Below are 20,068 nucleotides of genomic sequence, written 5' to 3' on the forward strand. Positions count from 1 at the left end.
TCTAGCTAATCCAGTTCTTTCAGGGTCCTTTAGAGTTGAAGCCTAGAGTTGAAGTGTTAGATTTCAACAGCCATGTTGTATGAATCCTTATTTAAAAATAAATTGTTACAGTGATTTTCTCCCAAGATAGCTCTTCAGACAAGGCACTGTAATTTAACACCAGCTGTCTGCAATTAAAGTAAGTTCGAATCTCGCCAGGCTCAAGGTTGACTCAGCCTTCCATCCTTTCTAAGGTAGGTAAATTGAGGACCCAGTTTGTGGGGGCAATAAGCTGACTTTGTATAAATATACAAAAGAATGAAGGCTATTGCTTAGCGCACTGTAAGCCGCCCTGAGTCTCCGGAGAAGGGCGGCATATAAATCAAATTAAAAAAAAAAATATTGCGGTAAAATTGAAGTTCATTTTATCAGCGTTCAAAATCATTTTACATTAATGTTGCATTAAATGATGTGTGGTTTTTTTGACAGGGGAACTGCAAAGGAAGATTGGCCTGAAGGTACTTGAAATGAGAGGAAATGCAGTGGTTGGCTACTTGCAGTGTTTTGATCTGGAGGGAGAATCTGGCCTAGTAGTACGAGCCATTGGAACAGCCTGTACCTTGGACAAATTAAGTAACACACCTGTATTCTTACCTGCATGTAATTCCCCATCCAAGGAGATAAAGGAGTAAGTATGAATTAAATGTTCCCTGGAAAGTTTCTTTTGTGTGTTCTTTTCAAATTCATACTGTGTTGCATATTTTTTTTTGCTCTGCTTTGATTCAATATACACACCCCTGTCTCCCTTTTATATTGACAACTTGTTTTGTGTTGAGAAACCTGAATAATTAAAGTGACCAGATGTTGTAGGAATAAAATGTGTGTCAGATGCCTCAGCTACGCATAATTCTTGTAGTGTTGCACAGCATGATGGCAATAACATTAACCTGTTCTACATTCCAGAGTGCTTTCTCTTCTTGGTGGGTGATTGAAATTAAATTGCTTCAGTGGGATGTTTGTATTTTGCAACGTATTTTGCAAAATAAAAACCCACAGGACCTCTGTTTTTAGTATTTTTAGTATTTTACCATGAATGCAATTGGTGTACATGGACTTAAGAAATGTAATTCTAAGCTAGTAAGTCATAACTGAGTGCTATCAGGTTTTTACAACTGTCTGCAACACTTTCCTCTCTCTTACTTAGAACAAATTAAGTTTTGCTGCCCTTTCACTTAATTAGTAGGCAGTTGGCCAACTCAGAGTTCAGTAGCAGTTGATAGAGTTTAACTTTTAGAATGAGCCAGAGAAATAGACATAACACTGGGCCAACTGAAAGTACTTTGTTTGGGAAAGCTAAGCGCCAATAAAAATATATTACTTTATGTCTTGCAATTATATAGCTCTTTTTATTGAAATCTAAACAGGAAAAATTGCTACAAAGCAACGTGAGATTATCTCAGTCGTGTTTACCTGAAAATTTCAAAATTTCTCCACCATCTAGTCAGAGCTGAAGATGCTTTTTGGATGAGAAGTGAAATGTCTTCAAAGAAAAACCAGAAACTCCAATTGCCTCTTGAAACAGCACCTTTGGGACATTTTAAATGTTACTTAAATTATACTATGACCTTGTTGCTTTTTATAGTAGCACAAATCTTTTCAATGAAATCAATGCAATTGATTTCAATTTGCATTCTTAGACATTTACATTGATCAGAAATAAAATTAAGTTGGCCCAGTTCATTTCTTTAAATTTAGATTTCAAAGATTATTGGCAAAGATTAAACCTTTAGAAGAATGATAATTGCATGGTAACCGAGTAATGCTTAGCTGGGGTTTTTTTCCCCTCTCAATTCTTTAGAGTAGGGGTATAAAACTCAAAAAATCAGCCAACTAGGGCACTGTATTCCTCTGTGTAGATTCTGGAAACTTTATCTGTATAACTTCTATTTTAAAAAATCAGTTAGGCTGCCCTTTGTTAAATATCAGTCTCTCAAATTCCTCTTCTTGATGTAAAGCATTGAGAAGGAAGAGGAGGGTCATGTGTGATTATCTAATAATGTCTTTCTTCACCTTTTCCATGTTATGATCATTAACTAGTTGCATGCTTAAGTGTTAAGCTAACTAAATTGGCAAGCTGGAGCCATTGTATCAGTGGATTGAATTTTTAGGAAGCTTCCCAATTTCCCATTCACCCCCTGATTTAAATTGGTGGAATTTGGTCGAACCCTGGTGGCGTAGTGGTTAGAATGCAGTATTGCAGGCTAACTCTGTCCACAGCCTGGAGTTCAATCCTGACGGGGCTCAAGGTTGATTCAGCCTTCCATCCTTCCAAGGTTGGTAAAATGAGGACCCAAATTGTTGGGGGCAATAGACTGACTCTGTAAACTGCTTATAGAGGGCTATAAAGCATACTAGGAAGCAGTATACAAGTCTAAATGCTATTGCTCTTGCTATTAAATCTAAGGGCCACATTGGGAATCCACGTTGACCTTACATTTGGCACTCCTGCTTCAGAGTTTGCTGTTCACAAACAAGCAAACTGCAACCTTCCAGTAACTAGAACACCCTAGAATATATATTTTTTTAAATGTAACTTTGCCATTTTTTTTTTTGTATGTATTTTTTTTCCTTTTCCTTCGATCTCGGCTGCAAATTCTCTCAGGTCTCTGCTGGCTCATCCGCCCAACCATGGATGTCGTTCGACTCACAACAGTCCAATTCACACTGCTACTGGCTCACGGCTTACTCAGAACTTCTCTGTGTCTGTTCCCACTCTCATCTACACTGGTACGCGACTGCTCAGATTCAGAAGCTGGGGAGAGACAGGCGGCAGGCACAATGACAGGCAGGCAGGCAGTGTAGGCAGGTACCTATATCCCTTAGAGTTCTTCTTCTCCAAATAAGTCCTTTGCATTCACCTGCTAAGTCAGAGGAAACAGGAGACCTCAAGGATATCTTCCGATCTCTTTTTTTTTTTGCTTTATTGTGTGCATACCTGTTTTCTTTTTTCCTCTCCCCCGCCCCCTTTGCAATAATAACATTTGCATCTCAGGTGTCTCTCTCGTAGTAGGGAGAGAAATGTACATTTTGATCAGGCTTCAGGCTTGATCATGATGTTCTCAAAAAGGGTTCTGTGCAGGATGTCTTAAACTGGACCGACAGGTAAGACCTTGCTACCGGTAGCAGCGCTTGTGAGTACCAACATCTGGGTATGATTCTCCTCTTTCCGCTTTGTTTTTAGCTGTGGCAACCTGCAAATGCTAACGGATAAGGAAACTTTTTTTTTTTTTTTTGGAAATATATATGCGTCTTTATATATATATATAAATATATAAATATATAACATATCTGTCTGTGTGTATGTCAAGGCACAGATATATAACCTGCAACCATCGCTTTGTTTTCTTTTGTTAAGAATCTGGTTCAAAAAAAAAAAACATACTGCATTCGTGCAGCCATGGTTTTTGATGGGTTTTATGTTCCTGTTTACTTTCCCGCTTTTCGATGCTTTTATGCTTTAGCTGTGGTTTTTAATTTGCTGGTTAGTAATGCCCATCTGCCTCCACGAAGTTGTGCGGTGAACAACTTTTCCCAATGCCTGTAGGCATCGTAATCTAGCTTCCCACTTTAAGTGAACCATTGGCCCTGTGCCCCTCCCCCTCCCTGTCCACATCCTGATTTTGGGATCATCAGCCCGGTCCTTTGACGTAGGATCACTGAATCTGTTTCCACCTTCTTCTGGCAGGATTCCTTTCAATGAAGATCCCAACCCCAATCCTCATTCATCAGGACCCTCCACCCCTCTGAAAAACCAAATCTATTCCTTTTCACCTTCCAAGTCCTACAGTCGACAGTCCTCTTCTTCTGACACAGATTTGAGTTTGACACCCAAAACTGGTAAGGTGCTTCCACCCACGTTATTTTAATTTGTTTGTGATTTGTTTTGCTGAATTTGTGTTGTTTCTATTTTAGCTTTTCACTCACGGCCTTTCTCTGTTTTGGGCATGATAGTACCTATTTGCATAAATCTTTGAATTGTTTATTGAATTATGTAGCATCTGAGCATCTTCTGCAAACTGACATATAACCACTACCCTAAGATTATCCTAAAGAATTGTCTTTTCATTTCCTCCACATCATATTGCAAATTATGGGAATTAAAAGTAACCATGATATGTTTGGGAGATAGTCTATCATATATTACTGAATATGTACAAATAGGTATAACAAATTAAAACTTTTCTTGTATCTGCACATCTTTGTGAGCAACTGAATAAGGGCTGGTTGACTGTCTTCGGGGCTGCTTTGAAGACAGCAATAAGGTATCCTTCATGTTACAACAATCTTCGATGTTAACTTTTTACCATTGTCAAAACATAACTTCAGATATGACAAACCCAGTGATTTTACAGACAGATAGCCCTCGACTTATGACTGGCCACTATTGAGCCCAAAATTTCCATTGCTAAGCAAGATAGTGGTTAAGTGAGTTTTGCCCCATTTTACAACCTTTCTTGCCACCGTTGTTAAGTGAATCACTACACTTGATAACTTAGTAACATGATTGTTAAGTGACTTTGGCTTCTCCATTGGCTTCTCTTGATGGAAGGTTGCAGAAGGTAATCACTTGACCCCGGGACACCGTGACCATCGTAAATGCCGGTTGCCAAGCATTTGAATTTTGATCACATGATCAGAGTTACTTTTTTCAGTGCTGTCACCAAGCAAATGATTGTAAATTGAGGACTACCTGTATATATGGAGTGTATGCATACCATACTGGAAACAGAGCGGAGCAGAATAACGTTACTTTCATGTGACTGCTTTACTCCGCCTACAAACACAGTGATTCTTGTGCTATTAGCCAGACTTGCCTTGAATGGCCTGGAGAGTTAATAAAAAGCCACAATAAACTATTGTTTCTAATTTATAACCACAACTCTGAAACGAGAAGCAAAGTGGCTGTGAGAATAGGCCTGATGAAATAGTAAGGTTTGTTTAATAGTTCATCTTGTTAGGCTGGGATTTAGTTAATTGAATGTAAATCTCCCATTCCCTGCACATATTTCTGTTTGTACTCTAAATCAGGGGTCACCAACCTTTTGGACCTCAGGGACCACTAAATTCATAATTTTAAATCCCGCGGACCACTAATATGAATTAGTGATGGGACGGGGTCCTTTAGGCACTTAGCTTGGCTGCCTGGGGTCAACCCTAGCTTTGCTGTCCATTGCAACTAGGAATCTCAAATACAACCAAGCGTGAACATTTGTCTTGTAGCCAGCCCGGATGCTAGATCGCTCCCCCTGCAAACTTTGTCTCTCAAGGAGTCCGGCTGAAGTTTCGTGCACCGCTCACTGAAGCAACTGAACTCCCAAGGAGGGAGGGAGGGAGGGGCTGGAGCTACTAAACAGGCAGTCAAGCTAAATGCCTGAAGGACCCCATCCCATCAGCGAGTGAGATTAATTGCTTTGGCAGGCCATATCCGGCCCAGGGACCATAGTTTGAGGATCCCTGATTTAGGGCAATATAAAAAAATGCAAAGATTTTTCTGCGGACCACCAGAATTTTCTCACGGACCACCAGTGGTCCATGGGCCACCAGTTGGTGACCGCTGCTCTAAATGACAAATATGGCAAGGCATTTTTAGCAATCTGGCTTCACACATATATAATACTGAAATATCACGGCTTTAACAGAATTTAAGTCAACTCAACTCGTAATCTGCACACTTCTCGGTGGGCAACCCCCCCCCCCCTATACTTTTATTTTCTTAAAATAGGAAGGATAATACAGGTAGTCCTCGACTTAAACCACAATTGGGATCAGAACACTGTCCAGTATGATCGAGTTTATTGAATCCATAATTCCTCTGAAAATAATTCCATGAGCCCAAAGACAACTTTAGACAGGAGACTCTCTCATATTCAAGGTTGACTCAGCCTTCCATCCTTCCAAGGTGAGTAAAATGAGGACCCAGATTGTTGGGGGCAATATGCTGACTCCGTAAACTGCTAGAGAGGGCTGTAAAGCACTGTGAAGGGGTATATAAGTCTAAGTGCTATTGCTAAGTGGAAAGGAAAGAAGAAAGGAAGGTAGGTATGGTGGCGCAGTTAGAATGCAGTATTGCAGGCTAACTCTGCCTACTGCCAGGAGCTTGATGCTGACCGGCTCAAAGTTGACTCAGCCTTCCATCCTTCCGAGGTGGGTAAAATGAGGACCCAGATTGTTGGGGGTAATAGGCTGACTCTAAACCGCTTAGAGAGGGCTGTAAAAGCACTGTAAAGCGGTATATAAATCTAAGTGCTATTGCTATATTGCATCGTTAAATTAAAAGGGAATTTGAAATTATCTCAAGTTCTATTTTCAAATACTTCCTGTCATTTCTTTTACAAACTAAAAGATAGGAAATGCCAAAGCTCTGTAAATTATGTCTAGTATAGAACATAGAATAATAGGGTTGGGATGAACCTTGGAGATCTTCTATTCCAACCCCCTGCTCAAGCAGGAGACCCCCATACCACTCCAAAGAAATCGCTATCCAATCTCTTCTTAAAAGCCTCCAGTGATGGAACACTCATAACGACTGGAGGGAAGTTGTTCCACTGATTAATTGTTCTAACTGTCAGGAATTTTCTCCTTAGTTTTAGGTTGCTTCTCTCTTTAATGGTCTTTCACTCATTATTACTTGTTCTGCCCTCAGGTGCTTTAAAATAAGTCAGATTCACTGCTAATTATAATGCGTACGATAGATGGGAAATTTAGTTGTAGAGGTGTTATATGAAGTTTTTGAGTTATGGAAGTTCGGAGTCTTAAAACCAGGGTGGATTTGATTTAAATCGAGTTGATTTAAATCACAATTTAAATCATGATTTAAATCACTAGTAAAAAGGCTTGATTTAAATCAACTCGATTTAAATCATAATTTCTAAAGAGCAACTGTCATCTCTGCTACTCCTTTGACCCGCTGTTGACTCACCGATAGTCCCAGTGTTGCAGAATATACAGCCTCATGCTACATAACTAAGCTCCATTTCATGCTGAATAAACTAAATTATTTATGTATCTTAAATAGAAAACTATCTTACGATAGATTTTTACCCCAAAAGTTTTTTTATTATTTTTTTATTTATTTTTTTGATTTTTTTAAAAAAAATCATTGATTTTTATCCACCCTGCTTAAAACTGAGAATTATTATTATTATTTATTGAATTTATATACCGCCCTACTCCCGAAGGACTCAGGGCGGTGGACAGCCAAGAGATAAAACACACATATTACAAACGTTAAAAACCAGTTAAAAATACATTAAATGCTTTGGCCCACAAACAAATTTAAAACACCCCAATTTATAAGACAAATTTAAAACAATTTAAAGGGAGGTTAGGCCAGACCAGCCTGCTGATATAAGGATGTTTTGAGGGCACAGCGGAAAGTGTGCAAATCCAGGATCCTCCATATCTCCGGGGGGGGAGCTCGTTCCAGATGGCAGGTGCCCCCACAGAGAAGGCTCTCCCCCTGGAGGCCGCCAGTCGACATTGTGCTTTCCTTACTAAATTAACAATCTAATACAGAGATTGACTATTTTCTGAATGAGGATTTTACCCAGAAAGTATATAATGTGGAGGAAACTGAAAAGAAGGAAACACAGTTATTTATTTATTTGTTTGTTTGTTTGATTGTTTTATTTTATTTAAAAATCAGAATGCAAAGTAACTTTTAAAAATTGAAGGCTTTCTAAGCAAGCTGCTCCCATTTCCGTCAGAAAGTGCAAAATTGTTCCGAAAAGGTGAATTTTATTTGTTTATCAAATTTCCGCACCATTCATCTCACCTCTGTAACTTATGTGCTTTTTTTTTTTTTAAACACTCACAAAAAATGGGTATTCATCTCCTGTAAAAACCCATTCAGTTTGGAATAAGCTGCAATTAAAAAATAAAAAAAAATAAAAGCACACTTTCCTGGCTTTAAAATAGAGCAATAATAGATGAAGGTTTCGTGTTGGGTGTGCCCGTTCATCGTGTTGCATTTGTCATCCTGTGTATTGTAAATCCATAACGGTTCATAATGCTGCTCGCTGTCTTTTTTTTTTTTTTTTTCTTACAAACCTGGTTTTGCTTAATTCATTTTGCTTTTTCTTTCTTTTCTTCTTGGTTTCTTTTTTTTTTTTTTTGTCATTTTCTGAACTCTACCATCTCTTTACTGCTTTTCTCCGCAGCACTTCCCCTGTGGGGACCCAAGATTTTCCTGCTTCCCAGTTCCCCAACCTTATCTTCTTGTTCCCCACCACTTACAAGGCCCCGTCTTCTCTGCTCAGGGTCTAGCTCTAACTCTCTTCACTCTAGCCCTGTGAACCCAATTCTCAGGAAAAGTATTTCTTTCACTGAAGAGCTACTTCTGGCTGCTTCGGGTAGGATTACTCTTCAATCGCTTTGCTGGTTTGGGTAGTGGCACCAAGCACAGTGTGAAAACTTCTTATGATTTCCCCTCCCCCCTAGACCCATTTAAAATCCCAAAACTGCTGGCTACATGACGTTGATATAATTACTTTTCTGGGATTGGTTTTCCTTTCCCTTCCTTTCCCCCACCCCCAACGTTTTATCACGACTGTTTTTTAAAATCATTTTTATCATGCCTTTTTAATCAGACTTTTCTCCCTCCCAAAACTTTTATGAGATAGATAATTGGCCTTTTTTAAAAAAAAAAAAAAATTGTGGTACAGGCAGTCCTTGATTTATGACACTGTGAAGCCCAAAATTTCTGTGGCTAAGCAAAGACGGTTGAATGAGTTTTGCCCCATTTTACAATCTTTCTGGCCACGGTTGTTAAATGAATCACTGCAGTTGTGAAGTTAGTAACACGGTTGTTAAATCAGTCTGGCTTCCCCGTTGAATTTGTTGGTGAGAAGGTCACAAATGGTGATCACATGACCCTGCGACATGTGACATACATGTCCAGGATATGTGAGGTAAATGTGACACCCCCCCCAAAAAAATGTAAATATGAACCAGTTGCCAAGCATCCAAATTTTGATCACGTGACCATGGGGATGCTGCAGCGGTCGTAAGTGTGAAAAGTGTCCATAAGTCACTTTCTTCAGTGCCATTGTCACTTCGAACGGACACTAAACGAATGGTTGTAAGTCGAGGACTACCTGTATAGCCATCCATTTCTGGCCATGTTTCAATGCTCCTCTGTTTCGATTGGGAGGAACATTTCTTCTTTTTCTTCTTTGTCTTCTCCAAGTCATTCATATTACTCTGTTGACCATCATGTGGCCATCAGTCCTGCTTTGTTTTTTTTTGTTTTTGTTTTTTGTACCTGCAATTTAAATGCCCTTCTAAATGTTCACGGTATAAATGTCAGTTTTGCCTGTCCTTTCACAAGGCTGTTTCAACTAATGTAAACTCGGTTGATGCTGTGGAGCGGTACAGTTTGGGTTGTTCTCTTTCTGGGTGAAGTATGTTTCATTTCTACAAACAGCCTTCATTCCATTTCTGTCTCTGCTCTTAGTATCGTATAGTCCCTTGTCAGACAGATTTGACAGCAAAAAGAAAAAAGAAAAATTAGATTGACTGCTCCATGCAGGATGGGACTATATAGATGCTAATGTTTGTTTCCTTATCCAAAAACAGCTAAAAATGGAGGTTTTAATAGGACAGGAATGAACAGTGATCTGTAAATTTAATCATGCAATGGGATCTATTTCTATTGCTGCCATTTGCAAAGATGGCAAGTGTGTGCAGAACATCAGCTGTAATATCAGGGGTTGGTACAAAATGAACATTTCGATTCAAATGAGCAGGAAACCTTAAAGTCTCTGAAATTAGATGAATTGTTAATTTTGTCAGTTTATCCTTTATCGTTAGACCAGGTAGGCCTCCGTAATTCCATCAATAGTGTTTAGTTGCAGGAATATGGCCACTTATATGTATTTCAGATACTTATGGTAGCCATAATGTTCTGGATTATAAGCATCCAGGTACTTTTGTCCAAGTCTTATTTTACTGAGGCTTGCCCTGAACAGTTTGGAGAGAATTGAATTGTGAAATAAGTCATTTTAAGAAGGCTAAGCACAATTGTTTGGCATTGCTATTCTAGGCAGCATTAAGCCACTATGTCCCCATAAAACATGTAAATGTCTTGAATAATAGAGCAGATTTCGTTAAGAACCTATCAAGTAATCATAGATGGACCTTATAAATTAGTGTCCATTTATGTTCCCACTGTGCTTGTCCATATTCTTCCTTTTTTCACATTAGCTGCAGGGTGAATTGTTTAACATAACGTCCAATCTTGGAGTTTTTATTGTTTCTATCCAGAGAAGCGAGGATTTTTATCCCACCCCTTCAAAAAAAGGAAAAGTTTAAAATCAGGTTTAATTCTAGTTTGTGTAATAAGCATATTAAATTGTACCCCATGGACTTAACCAACATACTAAGGCATCCCCCTATTAATTAGTTTGCTGATGGTTTGTTAAGAGAAATTAGAATTCTCTATTAGTTGTAAATGTGGATCTTGGGTCTGATCAGTAGTCCATACAGCTCACTATTATTAAGGGTTATTATTACTGGGAGTTTGGTGTTTATGACAATTGGGGATACCAAAGACCGATACTGGAAACTTTGAATTTAAATTATATCTTTATGACTTAAATACAACCTTTCCTGAATAAACTTAATGGAATTACTCCTGTAAACATTGATGTGAAATGCCTCATCATTTCAGCCTTGAAAATACATTATTTTCCTTTATTCTTTTAGCTCTATATGATTATACCCTTTTTCTGATAACTGTGTGGGCTTGTTAAATCAGCAAAGAATTCCAAATTTTAGTCCCTTTTTATGTCAAAATATCTATATGGTTGTTCACATAATCATGTGAAAATCTTTGTATCTCAGACTGCAGTGTGATAACGTTATCTTTAAACACTCTGAAATATTTAACTTCTGAATTCTGTTTGGATTTTTTAAAAGTTCAAATGGGACTGAGGGGTGTAATCTTTAGCCAATGGCTTACTAAAGTTTTCATCTAGCATGATCACGTTTACTAGTTTTTGCACATAAATCATAGGCAACATGCACGCTAATTATAATTAAAAATTATAGCCTGTTAAATGAAGCCGAAGCTTACTTTTTTCCCTACTAAATACATCTTTTCATAAATTAATTGATACACTGGCTTTTTGACCATGTCATGTTAGACTTTCACAGGGTTGTCTACATTTGCTAGTAATCAAAAATGTGCCACATTTTTAATATAACTTTGATGTAATATCTATTAATTATGTGATTTCACTTTGACTTACATGCTAATGTTCTTTAGGAATGGGAAGTGGTAGTGCTGGAAAAGAAGGGGGGCCTTTAAAAGCTCTGTTAAGACAACAAACTCAATCAGCTCTGGAGCAAAGGGTAAGAAATTCATTCAATCCTGTTATATATTTGATGTTTACCAGCACAGTTCATGTCTAATGCCATTGAGCTCAATAGGATTAACTTCTTGGAAAATCTGTGCAGGATTTCAGCCCAGAACTATCACTTTAGAAACATTCCTGTATTTTTCTACTGTTGTGTAGGAAAAATGTACTTGAATGTTTCCTTTATTATTAAGTAATTATCTTTCTGCTGCAATTGTGAATTATATAAGCTGTCACCATGTATTTGGACAGAGGGATGAAATGCATATCCCTATAAAGAAGAGATTTACATCATGGAAGATTTTCATAAAGCTCATAAGGTTTTCATTGGTCTTTTTGCTGATGACATAAAGGTGTGTAATCGAGTTGACACTCTTGGGGTTATTCGTAACATGGAAGATGATTTGGCATTGGTGGAAAATTGGTAAAAAAAATATGTGGAAACTGCAGTTCAACGTTTCTTAATGTAAGATTGTGCATTTAGGGAAAAGGAATCTTCTGGAAGGGTACAATACTGGAGGTACAGTGTTAGACAAAACAGCAGAAGAAAAGGATTTAAGGTGTGCTCATAGCAGATGACTGCAAAAGAGTAAAGTGTGACCAGGCAGTTGTGGAGGCAAACGAAATTCTGGGATGCATCACTAGAGGGACCACCAGCAAGAAAAAGAAGGACCTAATCCCACTGTATAGGACTTTAGTCAAACCCCATATGGAGCGCGGTGGCTCAAATGATTAGGACTCTGGGTTGCAGGTTTGAGACCTGAGTGCTGTTGCGTGGCGGGATGAACTTCCGTCACTCACTCCAGCTTCTTGATGGGAGACATGAAACGAGCTCCCACGGGTGTAACCCGAACAATGGTGATGTCACCGGCTTAATCCTTTCAACCCAGGAGCGCCTTAAAGGGTGCTTCTGACGTGAACCGGACAGGGCCAGAGCCCATTTGGAATACTGTGCCCAGTACTGGAGACCTTACTAAAAAAAAAGATATTAAAATTGAGTGAGTCCAGAGACGGACCATAAAAGTGGTAGAAGGTCTGACGGACAAAACAGGAGGAGAGATTGCAGGAAAAATTAAAAATAAAAACAAAAAAAAAAAACCTCAAAGGGCAGACTCTATGGATCCCTTGGTCTTTTTCTGCTGTTACGTTTCCTAGGTTTCTATAAACTTGAATGCAAATACATATGCATCCTTTTCTCATCAGCCTTTTTCATGTTTCTATTTCAGTCAGCTGAGCTTAAACAAAAAAAGCAATAGCTCACCAGAGAAAAGCTACCTTCCTCATGTCCTACCCGCACGCTTTAATTCTATATCTGTAAATGTTTACGAGAGGCTATTTAAGTCTGATTATTAGAGCTGAAAACCACATTGTGAATAAGGATCCCACATTCACTGGGCAAATTTCAAATCATTTGTAGCAGTAAAATTTTACTTCAGTGAATGAAGGGGGCTATGCCAAAAATTACATGTTTGTATGTCACGTCCCATTAAAATGTGGATTAGTTCAAAATGAATAGCAGTAGCTTTGTATCGGTGGATAATTTTCTCCCCATTTTTGTGTTACCTATTGCTAAGGGAGGATCGCCTCATAAATTCTGTAGAAGGCGGGTATGTTCCAATTACTGTGTGACGCTTCACCTCTCTCTCTTTGTGTTCATATTTATTTTGAGACTCTTTTTTTTTCTACCTTGGACCTTTTATTTGAGGAATTTGGAGCCGGTTATTATAAATTCCACATTCCTTATGGAATTGTTCCTAGGCAGAAAATTTTCGAGAAAGCTTTCCGGAGCTTTTAAACAGTCCAGTTGCTCCTTTGACTTCTGCATGAATATACATTTCATGTAACTTAACATTTTTCATTGATTTGATTTTGTAATATTTAATTTGAAAGCTAACAAAGGGGGAAAAAAAGTTTTGACTTTGCTGCTTATCCTAATAATTTAGATCTTTTATGGATAATGGGTTTAGTCTTTCGGTTGATATGCAGTAAATGTTTTCATTCTTTACAAATGTTGACTTTTCAGTCTGAGTACTTAAATGTACATTGTAAGTCACAATCATACAACTTTATAAGAGATCTTTAAACAATTTTGCATTTAAAATGACATATTAAAAGCTTCTTCACAAATAACATGCATAGAGAATATGCATGATGCATGTTCAGATTAGCTTCATATTGGAAATATGATTTTTTTATTTGCTTCTGCTTTCCCCCCTATCAAATCAAGTCCTTTTTTGGCATTTATAGTGAAACATGTCCAATAGTGACTGTGGTCCTCCATGGGAAATATAATAGTATAATAGTTATCCTGAAATATAACATTATTTAACCTGTGTATCCTAATGAAACACCACAGGTGTTAGTAGGAATTTGTAAACTTTACTATTCTTCATAAGCATAATTTGTACACTGCAATAGAGTTTTAGAAAATGCTTTTTTCAATAGGGTGAAAAACTGGAATATGTTGAATTAAGATACTAAAGCACAGAACTAATTCATTTGATGCTTTTCATCAGGTATATTCTTCACATAAAAACATTTTTAATCTTCTCAGGTCACGGATTTGCATATTAGTTATTCTATGTAAATAGAAATAAATTCAGCAGGGTCAGGGCAGCATAGCCAGTTTGGCGGTTGGTATTTATTTATTTATTTTATTTTATTATATTTCTATACCGCTCTTCTCCTGCAGGACTCAGGGTGGTGTACAGCCAGGATAAAACATAGCATATAAAATTTAAAAACATTTTAAAAAACAATTAAATAATTTTGGCCCGAATTTAAAACAACCCAATTAAAACCGAAATTCAATTAAAAAACTGAGAGGATGGGATCAAGCCAGTCCAGCTAGATGGAACACGTGTGTCTTCAGGGCCCGATGAAAAGTCCGGAGGTCTGATATCATGCGTATCTCAGGGGGCAGGTCATTCCAGAGGGCAGGTGCTGCCACAGAGAAGGCTCTCCCCCTGGGGGTTGCCAGCCGGCACTGCCTGGCCAACGGCACCCTGAGGAGGCCGTCTCTGTGCGAGCGAACCAGTCGGTGGAAGGCTATTGGCGGCAGAAGGCGGTCTCGCAAATACCCCGGCCCTAAGCCATGGAGCGCTTTAAAGGTGGTTACCAACACCTTGAAGCGCACCCGGAAGACCACAGGAAGCCAGTGCAGCTCGCGCAGGAGAGGTGTTATATGTGAGCGCCCCGTCGCTCCCATAATCCCCCGCACAGCCGCATTCTGGACCAACTGCAGCCTCCGGGTGCACCCCAAGGGGAGCCCCATTTACCTAAAATGATCCCCGAATTAAAAGACGCAGATGTCAAATTCAAGATAGTCTATGTTTATCCAGTGCAAATACAGTGAAATCTTGCTTAAACAGAACCTCAGTTATTCACTAATATCTCTTAAATACAAAAATAAATCGTCTTTGTAATTTTCCATTTGCGTATTAATTACATCTTGCAAATGACATTATGTAAAACTTCTATATAAATCTGGTCTTCTCTTGCAAGCAGTCCATTATATCAAGATTTGGAAAACAGAAAATTTCACTGTAAATGCAAAACAATTACCAGGTCTCCTTGTTACTTCAGTTATTTTCTGTAGTGCAGCCTAACGCTACTCCCTTTTTATGATCCTGCAATCCCTTAATTCAGAGTAGAGTCTGGGTGACTGGATGGAGCTGAGCATTTACTGGCTGGATGCCCTTCCTGACACCACACACAATTCTCAGCATTCTCAGCAGATATTTTTTCTTTGTGCCCTAGGAGAGAAACATCTGCCACTACCTAGAATTGAACTCTCAACCTTCCCAGTGGGAGGCGAGTGTTTTCATCACTAGGCCACCATGCTGCTCGCAGTTTTCCTAATACCGTCAGAGATTTTTCATTAACCCAGCAATAGCCATTGCCAGAATGAGATGCTTGTTCCTCTTTTTCCAAACATTATCCAGTGGATTCTAAAATGAAATTCCTCTAGCTGTGTTTCATATTAAAACTTCTATCCAAGCACATATTTCCAGTTGTTACATATTTTCCTTTTACCTTGTGCCTAGGATGCAAATATTTCTGAATCAAGGTTAAGTGGCTGTTATCTTTTTAATTTGGGTGAGGTCCCTCAATTCCACAGCATCTATGTCCAGCTTACAATTATTATTTTTTAAATATAAAAGATAACAGAAATATCAAAATAAAAGAACACAGGTAACTGGAAGTCAAGACCAAAGCACACCATGGGGCAGGGGTGTCAAACTCGCGTCGTCGTCACATGACGTATCATGACTTTTTTCCCCTTTGCCAAACCAGGCATGGGCGGGGCCACAAATTTGACAGCCCTGCCATAGGGGCTCAACCGCCATGTTCACCCAAGGCCTGGGTGTTATGACCCAGGCCCACGTAGTTAATATTAAATGCAAAACAGTTCCAAAAAATAAACAGATTTTATTAAAACAGCTGAGAATTAACTCATTCTCAATGTATTCCAAATTAAATGAAAGCAAAGTCCTCAAAACACCATTCTTCAGTTTATCTCTGACCTTGGGATAATTAGGCAAACTGCCAAAGGCTTTTCTTGGCAACAGTTCAGGAACAGAAGATGCTGACAAGAAAGAAATACAGGCAAACATGAAGCAAATCTCTCAACGGTTGTTTTTCGGCAAAGAGGCCAAGAGCCGTTGCTGGTCTTTTAAGCCTTATGGGAGGGGCCAATCATCTCTTGGCCCTACTCCGAGTCGTCCTCTCTGCTTTAGCTGCTCTTGTCTTCTGGGAGCTCTTCTCATACATGCGCTAGGAACAGGCTCCTCCTGTTCCTCTGCCTCTCTACTGTCAGCCTCTGGAAGCTCCGGAGTCCACACATCACTCCCCGATAGCCCTGGCCCCATCTCTGCCTCCAACGCAGAGCCCTCATCCGGGCCTTCCCCAGCCTCCAGGACTGACCCCTGTTCTTCCTTAGCCTCATCGCTGTCTGACTCCGCTGCCAGCTCCGCAAGCTGCTGACGGACCACAACACTGGGAGAACAATCATGTCTTTGATCATTTGTAGAAAGTCAATAGGGTAGGAGCTGTAAAGATCATTGCCAATGTATCATTCCACAGAGCAGGAGTGATCTCCAAGAAGTTATGCTTTCTAGATCCCGTGAGAGGCACTACTTAACTAATAAGATCTGTGCCTACCCTGACAGGAATTGTCCCTCTAGTAGCCAGGTCCTATGCCATAAAGAGCTTTATGGGTGATAAGAATTTCATCCAGTAGTCAACCGAGACCAGGCAGGGACTTAAAGCCAATCAGGCTAGCAGGAAATTCTGAGTGTGCCTAGCCAAGATTAAGCAGGGACTCCAATGGCCTCCACTGAGGCTATGGCTCTTAGGTATGCCCAGCAGTTACTGGGTAGGGACTCCACTCCTCTCTTGAGGCCACTGCCACTGAGTATGCCTAGCCAAAACTAGGCAGGGGCTCCCTCTCACTCCAGCAAGGAAAATGGGCCCTCAAGGACTGTAAAGTCCTTAAAGCAGCAGCTTTAAAAGCCAGCCGCTGCTTCTAATCCTTGAACGAAGGCAGAAAAATAGAAAAGGAGAAAATTTTTTATAAAGCTCACAATCCTGAAGATCAGAAGTGACCAGGAATGCTTTGAAATGTCTCGTTCAAGTTAAGACCGAGGCAGTCAGCGCAGCTCACAAAGCAGCGGGGTCATATATATGTTCCACAACATACCCATCACTGCCTATGCAGATGTGGACCAGTCGTAGCTTCTGAGTGCTCTTCCAGGACAGCTCCAAGTAGAATTGTGGTACAATAGTCCAATCGAGAGGTGACACAGGCATGAGTGGCTGTTCAAAGGACCTTCTAGTCCAGGAACAGGCGTCACTGGCACACTTTGATGTACCTGTATACAAAGGATTCAAGTAGGAGCTGTGAATTCAAAGAGACCCCCATGTCAACATGCACCCCATTAAAGAATAAAGGTGGAGTATCACAGAAAAGGGGGACGGTGTGTGTGTGTGTCAAGCAAAGATTGAGTTTAAGCCTGTTCCTCCCCATCTAGACCTGCACATCTGGAGCTGATCTTCAACAGCATCTCTTAGTCAGTCCAGGTATAATTGGGGATCATTAGCATATTGACGATATTCGACTCCAAACTGATGGATGATCTCCCCTAGTGGATTCATGTGAATGTGGAAACAGGAGAGTAGAATTGAATCCTGAGGCACTAACAGATTATAGGTGTGACATGTCAGGATTGAAACTGGACCCAAAGTAGAGAGCCTTCCACTTCCAATCCCTAAAGCTACCTAAGAGAATGCAACAGTTGGTGATACTGAAAACTGCCAAGAGATGAAGGAGCATTAGGATGATTGTACCACCCCTATCCTGGCTCCACCACAGATGATCAACGAGCAACACCAGTCCGGTCTCCATCACTGCATACTGGCCTGAAAATCTAACAGAAAGTGGTCTAGCTAATCCAGTTCTTTCAGGGTCCTTTAGAGTTGAAGCCTAGAGTTGAAGTGTTAGATTTCAACAGCCATGTTGTATGAATCCTTATTTAAAAATAAATTGTTACAGTGATTTTCTCCCAAGATAGCTCTTCAGACAAGGCACTGTAATTTAACACCAGCTGTCTGCAATTAAAGTAAGTTCGAATCTCGCCAGGCTCAAGGTTGACTCAGCCTTCCATCCTTTCTAAGGTAGGTAAATTGAGGACCCAGTTTGTGGGGGCAATAAGCTGACTTTGTATAAAATATACAAAAGTATGAAGGCTATTGCTTAACGCACTGTAAACCGCCCTGAGTCTCCAGAGAAGGGCGGCATATAAATCAAATTAAAGAAAAAAAAAAGTAAGTGTACATAGCATTATAATTTATAATAATAAGAAGCAGCAGTAAATGAAATTAATACCTAAAATTTCAAAATAAAAACAGATGGGATTATATTCTACAACTGGAGAGCTCTTTAAAATGTGTTTCCCTTTTAAGGCACTCGCCATAAAAAAAAAATCTGATTCCTAGCTTTCTATGGTGTCACAGTGTATGGTTAACAATTTTTTCTAGTAGCAGGATTACGCGGGGGGAAAGTAGTATTTTATTGGCCTTTGAGATGTCTGCTGCCCCAAGCAAACTGGATGGCATACATTTTGCTTGCTTAATGCATAATGTAAACCAGGGAGAGGCAACATCATTACCATGGACACCAGTGTACACACAGGGACCTCCTTTTATATCTACGCGATCTCGTTTTTTTTTAAGAGTAACATGCTACAATGCCAGCTTTTAGCATTGGCATCATTTGCACATGGAACCCCCAGAGGCATTTTTAGAAAGTAAAAATGGGGTGCGTGCGTGTGTGGCTACAGCACAGTGTTTCATTAGATGACATGAACATCTCCTGAGTGGTAGAATGCACCTGGAGGGGGGGAAGGGAATCAATTTATCTTTGGGGAGTGAGTATCTGTGACCATGCAGCAATGCTGCAAAAGAGTCCGTGTGACTTTCCCAAAACTCTTACCTGTGTCTGTTGACTTGACGAGGTTGCCAACTCCTGGTATATATTTGAAGGCAGCCCTTTCCCAGTTGTTTTCTTTCATTTGTATTTCATGAAATCCATGCATGTTGAGTTGATGAGTAGTAGGATCAGTTCGTGAGGTCAACGGCTATTTTGTTCTTCTGATTGGCACAGGAATTTCCTTTTTTTACTTTGACGGCGTTTCCTCCGGGCTTCCTTCTCCACGTCGGTGGGGTCGTCAGCGCCCGCTCTGTGAAACTCTTGGATCGTATCCACAATCCAGGTACGTTATAAGCCTAAATCTACTTACATTTTGTCCTGACCTTTGTTTCTTTGTGCTTATGTTTATTATTTTTTGCTGGAGGTAAGAACTTGGAAAATGTTGAATGGTTAAGCATACAGGGTGTTTAGCAAACATTTCAGACAGCTTCCTTGTAATGTTTTTGTGTGTGTGTGTGTGTGTGCCATTGAGCTATATGACTCATACGATACCACTCTAGAATTAATTGCTTTCATTTTGTTTCCAGATTCTGAAATTAAAATGCCCAGTAAGACATTGAATAAAGAAGAGCAAACTTACTAAGTCTTCTGTACTATCTCTCTTTTTAAGTCTTTATAAGTTTTGGCACCGAAGAATGCCAACTGACATGAATGATGATGATTTAGATAAGATTCTAAAAATTACATAATTTAAAAGATCTGTTTAACCCAACCAGAAGTACATTTTAGAAGTAGAAAATGACTTCCTCTAACTCAGAGGTCTTCAAGCTTTAAGACTTGGACTTCAGCTCCCAGAATTCTCCAGCCAGCTATGTTTGAAGACCTCTGCTCTAACTAGTAAGGAAATTATTACAAAATGTCAGTGGAGATTCTCAATCGTCCATGTCATGGTTGTCCCAAAGGTACTTTTCCAAAAGGCAACCGGACTTTCTTGTATTTTTTTTTCCTCTTAAAAAACGTTTCACTTCTCATGCAAGAGAAGTTTCTTCTTTCAAGGAAAAATCCAAAAGAAGTCTAATTGCTTTTTTGGAAAAGCACCTTTAGGTTTGCTAAAGATGGTTGATTCCTAGTGTCCAATCTGTTCTACTAGGGCTAGAAAATGCATGTCAAACAAAAGTCTTCCTTTTCATTTTCTTTGTGATTATAACAATTTTTTCCCAGTCTAGTATGTTTTCCCATGGAA

At 39.5% G+C, this 20,068-nt stretch overlaps 1 protein-coding gene across 4 annotated transcripts in view; it reads left to right on the top strand.

Annotated features, from left to right (window-relative positions):
* Nucleotides 1-20,068, top strand: part of C2CD5 (C2 calcium dependent domain containing 5) — a 91,958-nt gene that overhangs the window by 18,332 nt on the left and 53,558 nt on the right. For 3 of the 4 annotated variants that reach the window (XM_070946582.1, XM_070946584.1, XM_070946583.1), the window contains exons 6-9: nt 469-667; nt 3,725-3,876; nt 11,306-11,391; nt 19,060-19,168. In XM_070946582.1, coding sequence (XP_070802683.1) covers nt 469-667; nt 3,725-3,876; nt 11,306-11,391; nt 19,060-19,168 — 546 coding nt within the window. Of the gene's footprint in view, nt 1-468; nt 668-2,641; nt 2,846-3,724; nt 3,877-8,198; nt 8,391-11,305; nt 11,392-19,059; nt 19,169-20,068 lie in introns of all 4 variants that reach the window. The other variant, XM_070946585.1, reaches the window with a different exon arrangement.

The sequence above is a fragment of the Pituophis catenifer genome, unplaced genomic scaffold (assembly GCF_029215685.1).
Source record: "Pituophis catenifer annectens isolate HBS135680 unplaced genomic scaffold, rPitCat1.0.hap2 SCAF_7, whole genome shotgun sequence".
Classification (NCBI taxonomy): Eukaryota; Metazoa; Chordata; class Lepidosauria; order Squamata; family Colubridae; genus Pituophis; species Pituophis catenifer.